Genomic DNA, 12,147 nt, shown 5'->3' with positions numbered 1-12,147 from the left:
TATATATACATATCATAAAAAAGCTAAATTGGTACATCCCTAAATGCATTCTTGATAAGCTACAAAGTTTCTGTGAGGTGTTGTACAGATGAGATTAAACGGAAACGTTTTGGAGAATGGGTCCATCGGTTCTGTTCACAGGCCCAAAACCTCAGAGCATTTATTTTCCTGAAGGAACTCTGTTGATCTCACAAAATTTGATGTGAGCATGAGCATCACAAGCTGCACCCCGAGGCGCCATCTTCTCCCATCAAGACATTTGGATCAAAGCAAAAAGAACAACAACAACAACAAAAAAAACTGCTTAAAACATTAAAACAGCATGGTTCATTACGTCTGTACTCATGGAGTCTGCGGCAGCTTTCAGTAGCAATTCTAGGCCGTTTTAGGGGTGGTCAAGTATGGCAATCCAGAAGTGACACAAAACACCACCTTTATCACGTGTTTAGCTAATAAGACGACATGACAAATGCTGTTTTATTAGTCAGGATGCTGTTTTTTTAATGAAGTTTGAGCCGCCAGAACGCAGTTTTGAAATTGCCTTCTGACCGGCGTAAAAAACGACATTTTCTCTGGTCAGTGAAAGCTTCTTACAACAGTGTAAGGGATTCTGTTGCAATAAAAAAAAAAAACCAAAACACTGCTTATTTTGTTCCCACATTTAAAACGCTGTTTTAACAGCTTCTTTTAACAGTTGATTCAATTCAATTCAATTCAATTCAATTCAATTCAATTCAATTCAGTTTATTTATACAGCGCTAAGTCACAACATATGTTGTCTCAGGTCTGTGTGGCGCCTGTGTGACGTCACAGCACTAGCAGCAACATACAGCACATTTTGAACAAATAACAAAATTCAAAAGTAGTAGCCATAGTTAAACCCAAAGAGAGCAACACAAAGATGTTTTTAGACCAAATATTGTAGATTTAAACAATTTTAGACCAAAATGTTGAATTTTGGTCATCAAAAGAAAGGTATTACCCTTGGGGCACAGTTTAGACAGTTTATCTGAAAAAAAAAAGTTGATTTTGGGGGTAAGTTCCTCTTACACATTAAACACACAAAGCCACAATCAAGCTAACTTTTTCCCTAAAGGTTCTAACCCCCTTTCTCTCCAGAGCACATTTATCATTTTTCTGATTTCAGCCGTAGAGATGGTTTAGCTGCTTTAAATGTGTTTGTCTGAGAAAACAGGATGTGTCAGATGGATAATCTAAAAAACTCCTCAGAGCAGGATTAACCTGCTTTATAATTTAACACAGCTTCTGAACATTTAACAAACTAAACAAGTAAAATGTGTCAGGTTTCCCCACTTTCTAAAATCAAATTAAAAAGGACAAAAGACAAATCCCAGATTTAGTTTGGACATTTTTTTTACAAGACTTGGAAATTTCCAACTTGGTTTCACACTCATTTTGAAGATATTTAACACAAATATTCTCTAAAAAAAATCATCTGTAGGTTCCAGAGACAGTAATTAAAATGTAGTGTTGCTGTTCTGGTTTTATTATTTTAACAACTTAACTGTCCCACTGTCTTAGTGGGGTCATATGAACCTGACCGATGGTGGGCACAGTTCCCCTAAAGCACTAGGGGAACTAATTTCCTGATTAGTGCTTTAGTTTTTTTTTTAATGTATTAGTGGATTAGCACTTGCTAAATTTAGAAGCACTAACTGAGGTTCATAAATGTTACTGATCAACATTAATGTTAACAGCTGAGGGTGAAAGGCTGTCACATATTTTGTTCATATGTGTGTCACTTATCCACTAAGTAACAATATATTGACAACATATGAACTCAAATACAGCTGTGAAATGTCAATGATAAGTCTTTAGAGAGCAACATGACAATTTGTGACTCATGTTGTCTGTTGAAGAATGTTCATGGGTTGACTGGGTTATTTTAATGCTTTAGAATTAGCTTTTGCTAAAACTTTTAGTGCATTAGTGCTTTAGAATTAGGGAACATGAATACTTGACTTAGTGCCTTAGGGCTAGTGGAACTAATTTTTAGATTAGTGCTGCCCACCACTGGACCCCACTCATGTAGGGTGTGGTGGTGGGGTCCTCCTGACCCCCACCTGATTAGGTGGGGGTTGGGGTGGGGGCAAAGGGTGGGGGGTCGTTGGGTGGTGTTCATAGGTGGCCTGGCTCATTCCCCAAGAGGCATCTGTGACTTTTACTTGCTAGCTTTGTTAGCTCTGAGCAAAGAGAGCTGACCTGCACCATCAGAAGCTGAGAACTTGTTTTGATAAAATTGTACAAAACAGAACAGTGGATGGAGAGTTAGTCTGCAAACATTTAGTTAACTTCAGCAGATCTAAAGCTGTATTTTTAGATCTGTCGCAATGACTGGAAATATTCCTCAGGTTTAACTTCACACTTCACTCACTACAACTCTTAAGCAGCTTATTGTGTGATAGACACCAATAACAGCTTATAAAAAAGTTTATTAACAACAGCAAAATGTTTCATTTACACCAACAATCTTTTATGAAAAAAACAACAAACTCAAAAGTTACAACAGAATTATTTTTAAAAAGTGTTTGACTGGAGTTCCCTCTTACTCACAACGCAGCAGTTAAAACAATGAGAACAAATTACATCACCTTATACTTCAGAATGAGAAACTGCACTTTGGGAACTTTGTAAGTTTGAGAAACTCTAAAAGTCCAAATATCAGAGATAAATATTTGTCAGAGCAGACAGGATGGGAGGTTTAGTCGGTTATAATGAGCTCATCACAGCCCCAGTCCTCATAACTCCCATCAGGGAGGTACCTGCGAATGATGATGGGGATCTTTCTGCTCCTGTTGGAGACAACAAACAATAATGAGATGCAAAGCGACTGTACAGAGCCTTTCTAACCAACCAGAGGGCTAATTCACAAAACTAGGATAGGAGATTAAGCCRGGACTTTTCAGATATCCTGTCTGAATTACACCTCAATTCAGTTTCATAGAAGGAGTGGTGCATAAGTTACCATGACAATTTATTCTGTGTGGCTAGCCTGCTCCAGATCAGGCTAACAGCCAGGCTTGGTCAAGCCTGGTGTCTAATCTATTCAGTTAGTGGTCACACCCATCAGAAACCAATGTGTTTCTCAGTGGTTCTGTCTGTTTTGGACATTTTTTTAAAATCAGCCTGCAATAAAATACCACTGATTCATGACAGGTACTATTATTAACATTATGATGGTTATCATTATATATTTTATAATTCTCCATGTGGGCATTGTTACTGTTTGAATGTGTTTCTGAATACTGTTATTCTAAGTTTGACAGAAAGGCCTTTATAAACTATSACATGTTGGGGGGATTTGAGGAATGACTGATAAGAAACAAAGGTGTTGTCAGTGAAGTCAAACCATATATGTAGCTCCAAACATGTTTACAATGACGTGCCCATGTTTGAATGACTGTCGATGGTGAAGCACTTGTATTGAGAAGGGCTTTCAGACAGGAAAGAGTGTTTCAGGACAGGTCCGACCGTTGGCTTTTCCCTACAATTACCTTCATGAGAATTACTGTTTTTCTGATGATGGCATCCTCTACCTGTGCAGACTGCTGGGTCCTAAACGTCAGCATGGTACTGAGTGGTCCGTATCATACTTAGAAATGTGTGATTGCATATTCAGTAGTGGAATGATAGACCATGTATCAAGGGGGCAGTTTCTATGGGTGGGACACAGTCAGTGGCTGCCCCCACACAGCTCTTCCAAAACAGGCCTCCCTTTAAAATCAAGGGCTGGCTCGTCTGCTGGTGTGAATTATGGGGATGGTGAGCCACTCCCTGTGCCAACACGAGTCTTTTTTTAAATGGCTAAATAAATACATAAATACAGGGATTAAATATGTGAACAGCATCTTCTAAGTCATTAGTAAAAGTCATTAGTACACTGTAGTCAACATTTTTCCAGGTATTTACCAGTCTGCAGAAAGTTTGTACTGTAGAAATATTGATAAGATGTGAACAAAAAAGAGCAAATGACAGGTAAATCCTTGAATATGATAGGCTTTCTGTTCAGAGTGGTTTGTTAGAAAATGTTTATTTTAGGCATTCAGTAGATCCACTGTTGTTGCCATGCCCTCTGTCACTCTATAATAGCAGAAGTTTCCTTTCCTTTCTTTAATATGACACGCTTCATTTTCTCATGTAAGTTTCAGAACAGTTTCCATGAGGCCATAGTTTGACGCTCCAAAAAAACCTCCTCGGGACCACAGTGTTCAAGTTTTAACTTTGTAACTCAAAAACAAACAAACAAAAAAAATACAAAATATACATCTACAAAATCCAAACATAATTAAAAAAAAAAACTTCAAAAAAGATGAGAGAGAAACAGGTTAAAAACTGTCTGGCTCCATGCCTGTCCTCCCTCCTCATGAACTAACCCCCCACTGTTTCTAAGCTCAATAAATTCATAGACTGAAGTCATTCAAATATGCATGTAAATAACATGTCATCTTTTCAAATATCAATTTTAAAATTATTATTGAAAACACACAAATATTAACTTTTAGCTATATCAATATCAGTATTTATTTTTTACCCTTTTTAACTTTAATAAACAAACAATAGGGCATTTTAAGCTCCTACACCTCATAAAGCTCCATCAAAAGATGTTCATTTGATGTGAAGTATGGAGCACACAGTTCATTCATTGTAGACTCAGTGAATCTGTGATCGATCTCATGGCCTTCTGTGGACGAGCATTTACCTGGATTACTTACACCTGGCTTGGTATAGCTGCACCTCTTCAGCCTGGTTTGGTCTTTGTGAAACATATGAAGCCAGGATGAACTGATCAAGTTATGTCAAGACTTGATTTATCTCTTATCTTGGATTTCTCAATCCTGCTTTTGTGAAATAGCCCTCAGGCTACTCAGAGCATTTTACAACACAATCTGAGATGAAACCTCCAACTGTCACACTGGAGGATGCTGAACCACAGCTGGCCCAAAGCAAATGAAGACAAACAAGTATTGAAGGAATTAAATGTGTCTTACTTGAGTTCTTTCATAGCGATCTGCAGAGGGTCTGTTTCTCCCTCCAGTTCCACCATAACAGGAGCGCACATCCTGTTAGAAACAACAGTCACAATAAAATGAGCAGTCTGAATTCTTTAAGGAAACGAGCTGACATGAAACATTAAAGAGAATCCATAATGTCGAGATGTACTGCCAAGAAGCATTGTTACAAAGAAATAAACTACCAAACACACATTTTCTTACTTTTTGTGTAAAGTTTATATATTATTTCAACTGCACTAGAGGAATCATATTATTTGTAACTGCATTTAAATTTACTGTATGAAAAATATCAAACACCACAACTTGTTTCACTAAAAATAATGTGAGAAACATTTTTATGTAGTTTAGTAAACTGCATACAGTTAGGTCCATATCTACTTAGAAACAACATTTTCTGTACAATACCATAATTATATATATATAYACAAACTGAACCAAACTTTTCAGATGCAGTTGAAGTTCAGACTTTCAGCTTTAATTCAGTGGGTTTAACAAAATGATTGCATAAAAATGTGAGGAACTAAAGCATCTTTTAAATAATCCCTTCATTTCAGGGGTTCAAACATAATTGGATAAATTAAATAATTGTAAATAAAATGTTAATTTCTAGTACTTGGTTAAAAACCCTTTGTTGACAATGACTGCCTGAAGTCTTGAACTCATGGACATCACCAGGGCCCGTATTTATAAAACTTCTTAGAATTACTCTTAAGAATGCTGCTAAGAGTGGACTTAAGTGTAAAATAATTCTTAGTGATAAGCTGAGAGTAAAAGTCAGTTAACAAGCGTCGCAGTCTTACTTTAAGYGAAGTGTAGGAGTAATTCTTAAGTGTCAGTCTTAGAGCTGATTTGTGACACCTGGCTGTGCTGCAAAGCTGATCCTGGATATTGTAGTTAGAAAACCCCCCGACATGGACCAATCACTGCCTCGGATTTCATGTTCAAGAATATTGTCAGAGAAATGTCAAGATAAGACTGTGAAAATGCTAAGATAAGTTCACTTTCAACACAGTAATGTTGTCACTTTGTCTGTAAATTACATAAACTGTTCTCATTTGCATCATGAGGACAGATTTTTTTTTGATCAAAAACTCAGCAGCTTTGAAGTTTTTTGTCTCAGAGCCTGAGATAATGTTGAGCAGCTCCCTCCTCCTCTTCGTCACTGTCAGACAACACCAGCTTCACACACACATGCAMRCACACAACCCCGCTCCGTCAACAGCTTGGTCCAAGAGGAGTGTGCATCCATTTACACATTTACTGTGTTCTCCTCTGTCTTCAGTCCATCTCAGACCCCTAGTGGCAACTCTTAACCACTGAAGAGTCCTCTGGAGCAGTCTTAACTTTTCTTGAGAGTAAGAGTGATTCTTAGACTTAAGAATTTTAATAACTGGCACTTACATTTAAGTCTGTGAGTAGGAGCAAATCTAAGAAATTTTCAGCACTGAAGTCTAAAAATCCACTGTAAGAAGTTTTATAAATACGGGCCCAGATGACTTGGCCATTCAAGAATATTCCACTTCTTTGCTTCAATAAACTCCTGTGTTGCTTTGGCTTTATGTTTTAGATCATTGTATGACGAAATGCAGACCAATTAGTTTGGCTGCATTTGGCTGGATCTGAGCACACTGTCTGTCCCTGAATACCTCAGAATTCATCCAGCTGTTTCTGTCCTGTCACATCATCAATTAACACTAGTGACCCATGGTCAGGAAACTGTGCAGGCTTTTTTTAGATGCCTTTTTTTATTAGCCTTTTTATTCTTGAGGCTTATGACTAGCTTACAGAGTGCAGTGAACTATCTGTATTTACTTTCATGCAGTCTTCTCTTTATGGTAGATTTTGATACAACTACCTCCTGAGTGTTGTTCACTTGGTTGGCTGCTGTGAAGGGGTTTCTCTTAACTTTAACTTGAATATGTTTCAGTAAACAGGTAAAAAAAAACAACTTTGTGTCAGTGTACAAATAGATATGGACCTAACTTTATGTAGCTCAGATAAGAGTAAAATAATTGGGTCATTTTGTAACAGTATGGTTTCCTCACAACAATCACCACCTCTGTAGCATGTGTGTAAAAACACTCACGCTATCTGCAGGGCCCGGGTTCCCAGCACTCTGGCCCGCTCATATTTGGTCATGTACGGTGTGGTGATCCTCTTCTGGTTGGCCTGCTGGCCCTCACCTGCAGGCAGGATCTGCACATTCTCCTGATCCTCCTGTTCAGAACAGCAAAACATTCTACAATCTGAGCAACTTCCATAAAAAAAGCAATGGGCCGTTCACACAAACAGATTTGTTCAAGTTGTGCGTATGAGTGATTTAAGAGAACTTATGGCATTCACCAATTTTGTCGCATTGTAAGATTTTTTTTTTGATACAAACAAAATTTACATGTGGTCCAGACCTGTCGTATATTTTATGAGCAGTCAGTCTGCTGTTATCCAGACTGATTTTCTTCACAAATAACCTTATATATTTTTAGTTTGAAGATATTTTGAGTTGAAAATAAATCACACTCTATAATTATGTTGACAATAAGCTATATTCTGTTTGAACTGGAATTATAATTTTAAATGTAATAATGTAGACTAACGATATAAATTGGTTAACTTAAAGTAAATTGGATATTAATGCTGTTGTATAGCACTACAATATTAATATGAAGATCTCAAACTAAAAACCAACTTAAACTATACATTAACTGAAGTTAATTTGTCTCGGAATGATGTCAACAGGAAGTGAACATAATCAACAGCTTTATTCGGACATAGATTAGGGTTTTTTTGTCAAGTGTATTTTAAGGCCCACAAGCAGTATAATCTGATGGGCTCACTGCCAAAATTAGCCTTTTTTTATTCCAATAAAACTGCAAAAGATATTTATTTTTCAATCAGTTTGAAGAAAGTTTGTATTATTTGCTCAGTTGATTTTAGCAGCATCTTATAAAATGGGTTTTAATATAATATGGGAATTTTTTTCTGATATCAAAACATATTTACACAAAACCTGACTATCTTATTGTTTCACCTCGTTGCCCTTTAGCAGTTTTAGTCACTTTGTTGAGACTTTTGTGGGTCTAAACAGGAGCCCACTTCCGACATGAACCGATCTGTATCTTTAGTGTCCAACACGGMACAAATATGCTCACCAACGTGCATTTAAAACCATTAAGCTCTACAATTCATCAAAAATATTAGATTCATAAGAAATTAAGAAAATAAGAAATTCATAACAAATAAAAATGCATAACTATCTGAGATGGTAGGGGCTATATAAATTCAAGTCCATAACGCGTGTATGTTCTGAAAAGAACTTACATCTTCGACATTTTCCAGGTCGTCCAACCCTTCATCCTCCTCGACGTCATCAAAATCGCCATCATCAAAACTAAAATAGCAATAAAATGTTTTAAAGAGCAGGAACTGCTGTCTTTGCTTATGATTAGTTAGCCGTTAGCACACATGTCGGCTTTTTGTCAAGAMGAACATTAATACAAATGTATTTACTTACTTATCTTCGTTGTCCGACATGTTTTATTCTTAGRTTCGTAAAAAAAATCCTCTCAGTTCTTTTTAACTAGATGTTTTATTGAGTAATATGCAAACGTAACCCACACGGTGCGACAAACTTCCGGCTATTTGGTACGTCGGCAAATGTGTCTCTCGACGCTAAAGCAGCATCAACTTTCTGTTCCGCTTCATCTTCTGTCTTTTATTTGGCGGTTGGCAAACAACTTTTAGGTACATTACCACCATCTTCTGAATTGGAGCATGGATCTACACACACACACACACACACACACACACACACACACACACACACACACACACACACACACACATCATGGAGGTATATCTAACAGGGTTCTTATTCAAGTCTATGATATACGTAAATATTTTTTATATATAAACTACATTCTCTTTAAAATTCCTGTTCTTAAGAAATAAAACATTACCAAAAGCTAAATCTCCTGAAAGTCGGAGATCGAACCCAGGACCTTCTTGCTGCGAGATGTCGGTGCTAACCACTGAGCCATCGTGCTGCCATAAATGACAGTAGGAACGTAAACCGACCAGTAAACCAAGAGCTGAGCCAGAAGGCGTTGCTCCCGCTTCACCATGACTGACCGGTACAGCGCCCACATCACTGCAGACGCAGCACCAATCCGCCTGTCGATCTCCTGCTCCATTCTTCCCTCATTCGTGAACAACACCCCGAGATACTTAAACTCCTCCACTTGGGGAAGAACCTCCTCCCCGACCCGGAGAAGGCACTATACCATTTTCCRGCTCAAGACCATGGTCTCAGATTTGGAGGCACTGATCCTCATCCCAGCCGCTTCACACTCGGCTGCGAACCATTCCAGTGAGAGCTGGAGATCACGATCTGATGAAGCCAATAGGACCACATCATCCGCAAAAAGCAGAGATGTGATCTTAAGATCACCAAAACAGATCCCCTCAACACCTTGGCTGTGCCTAGAAATTCTGTCCATACAAGTTATGAACAGAATCAGTGACAAAGGGCAACCCTGGCGGAGTCCATCTCTCACCGGAAACGAGTCCGACACACTACTGGCAATGCAGACCAAGCTCTAGCACCATTCGTACAGGGACATAACAGCCCGTATCAATGGGCCTGGTACCCCATACTCCTGGAGTACCCCCCACAGGAGTCCCTGAGGGACATGGTCCAACACCTTCTCCAAGTCCACAAAACACATGTAGACTGGTTAGGCAAACTCCCATGTACCCTCCAGGACCCTGCTGAGGGTGTAGAGCTGGTCCGCTGTTCCACGACCAGGACGAAAACCACACTGCTCTTCCTGAATCTGAGATTCGACTATCCGACGGACCCTCCTCTCCAGGACTCCTGGATAGACCTTACCTGGGAGCCTCAGATGTGTGATCCCCCTATAGCTGGAACACACTCTGTGGTCCCCCTTTTTAAATTGGGGGACCACCACCCCGGTCTGCAAATCCAGGGGAAATGCCCCTGATGTCCATGCGATATTGTAGAGTCACGTCAACCAACGCAACCCTACAACATCCAGAGCCTTAAGGAACTCCGGGCAAATCTCAACCGCCTTACCACCGAGGAGCTTTTTAACCRCCTTAGTGACCTCGGCACCAGAGATTGGAGAATCCAACCCAGGGTCCCAAGGCTCTGCTTCCTCATGGGAAGACGTGTCGGTAGGATTGAGGAGGTCTTCGAAGTATTCCGCCCACCGACCCACAATGTCCTGAGTTGAGGTCAGCAGTGGTGAACCGCTTTCCCCTCCTGAGATGCGGGATGGTGGACCAGAATCGCCTCGAAGCCGTACAGAAGTCTTTTTCCATGGCCTCTCCGAACTCCTCCCACGCCCAAGTTTTTGCCTTAGCGACCACCCGAGCTGCAATCCACTTGGACTGCCAATACCTATCTGCTGCTTCCAGAGTCCCACAGGCCAAAAAAGACCTGATAGGACTCTTTCTTCAGCCTGACAGCATCACTCACTGAGGATGTCCACCAGCAGGTTCGAGGGTTACCGCCACAACAGGCACAGACAACCTTACGGCCACAGCTCARGTAAGACGCTTTGACAATGGAGGTACGGAGCATGATTTGTTGAATTTCAGCTGCCTGTTTCCTCAATATGCAACCTCCATACATTGTAGTATGGTTTCCCCCATGGTTACAACATTTAATGGGGTTATTCCCACATTCACCACCATTCACATRTGTTCGGCCCCACATCTACCACACCTCTGTTTTCCTTTACAGACATTAGAAGTATAATTTATAGCATCACAGAGGAGGTGGAACATAAACCCTTACATCATAACCTTATCAGGAAGTACTTCATCTCTGAATTCCAGTAGAATGGATGTATGATGCCTTCATTGTCATTGTATGGAGCACAATGAAATTACTGTCTACTTTTCCTCAATTTCTGAAAGCCTGCAGCCTTCTTACTCCTGAAATATATCTTCCTTTAATTACTTTCTTCAACTCATCAAGATTTTCTCATGTGAATTCCTGAAATCACTTCTTTTGCCCCCTTTTTCTCCCATAACCTTTCTTTCCATTACTTCTCTTTTGCATACCACAGCATTTTTACAAATAATGAGCAGACTCCCATCTCTCAAAACTTATAGCTCTACATCTCCTAATGCTTTTTTTTAATCCATTTGTTAGTATAATAGGACTTATTCCCACCATTTCTTGTCCTGCTTTAAAATTTTTGAAATAACCTGGAAAATCTTCCATCATAATCTTAATTTCAATTTTTTCTTCCTCCTCTTTAAGAGCTCGTTTCCCATTATACCCTTGTTTCTAAACTTCTTTCCCTCCTCCTCCTGTTTGATTTCTCACTATAGCCCCAGCTACATCCATATCTTCATCCTCTGAAAGCCCACTGCTATAACTAGCCATTCCGATCCATTCACAATTACGCCAAATCTGCCTTCAATAATAATAATAACTCTTTTATATTTCTTTTTACAATTTAGTTCATTAGGACTATTGTAACTTGCACACAGCATATCAGGTAATGACAAATATGTTTATATTAATTTTTTTCATCTAAAGACGATCATGTCAACATTTGATACAAACATTTCTTCAAGTTTACAGGGTCTGTCCCATGGTTCTCTTCCCAGTGGGTTGTGTTCAGAAATGTCTTCAGAGTTGAGCGTTCAGGAGGCAAAATGTCACAGATCTTGTTCTTTTGCTTATGATCTTTATCTGACCACAGATAAGGGTTGGAATGTAGACAGATCTCTAAATCTGAGTACTCATGATGACTTTTGGTTCAGCTCCTTTTTACAGCAAACCAACATCCTCAACCACCTCCTGCTCCGTCCTGTGATCACTCATAAACAAGACTCCTGAACTCCTCAGATTAAAGGCAGACACTCAGAAGGAGCTTTCTACTCTATTTGAAAGCGATGACCTCAGACTTTATGGAACTCTTATCTCAGCTCCATCACATTTGGCTGCAGACTACTCAGAAGATGCTGAAGGTCAAGGCCTGAAGAACCACATCATCTCCAAAAAGCAGAGATTCTGAGGTTCTCAAACCTGAGCCCTTCCTCCCCAAACTTTTTTTAAATCATGCAGCTTAGACAGAGA

General features: G+C 39.3%; 1 protein-coding gene across 1 annotated transcript; it reads right to left on the bottom strand.

The window, feature by feature from the left end:
* Nucleotides 1-2,150: 2,150 nt before the first annotated feature.
* Nucleotides 2,151-8,707, bottom strand: polr2f (RNA polymerase II, I and III subunit F). Its single transcript, XM_014012915.1, has 5 exons — nt 8,545-8,707; nt 8,352-8,421; nt 7,120-7,250; nt 5,010-5,081; nt 2,151-2,813 (listed from the first exon to the last, which is right to left on the bottom strand). The coding sequence occupies exons 1-5, from the start codon at nt 8,562-8,564 to the stop codon at nt 2,723-2,725; spliced, it is 384 nt and encodes a 127-aa protein (XP_013868369.1). The 5' UTR covers nt 8,565-8,707; the 3' UTR covers nt 2,151-2,722.
* Between the last annotated feature and the right edge of the window lie 3,440 nt (nt 8,708-12,147).

The sequence above is a fragment of the Austrofundulus limnaeus genome, unplaced genomic scaffold, assembly GCF_001266775.1.
Source record: "Austrofundulus limnaeus strain Quisiro unplaced genomic scaffold, Austrofundulus_limnaeus-1.0 Scaffold96, whole genome shotgun sequence".
Lineage (NCBI taxonomy): Eukaryota > Metazoa > Chordata > Actinopteri > Cyprinodontiformes > Rivulidae > Austrofundulus > Austrofundulus limnaeus.
Note: the sequence above shows the minus strand (reverse complement) of the source record. Positions and strands in the feature narration are given on the sequence as shown.

What these genes read in the sequence shown, in the direction of transcription:
- polr2f (XM_014012915.1), bottom strand. Translation starts at nt 8,564, where the DNA reads ATGTCGGACAACGAAGATAA. An exon ending in ACCTGGAAAATGTCGAAGAT is followed by an intron (nt 7,251 to 8,351) that starts GTAAGTTCTTTT and finishes TGTTCTGAACAG; the next exon opens with GAGGATCAGGAGAATGTGCA. An exon ending in ATCGCTATGAAAGAACTCAA is followed by an intron (nt 2,814 to 5,009) that starts GTAAGACACATT and finishes TGTCTCCAACAG; the next exon opens with GAGCAGAAAGATCCCCATCA.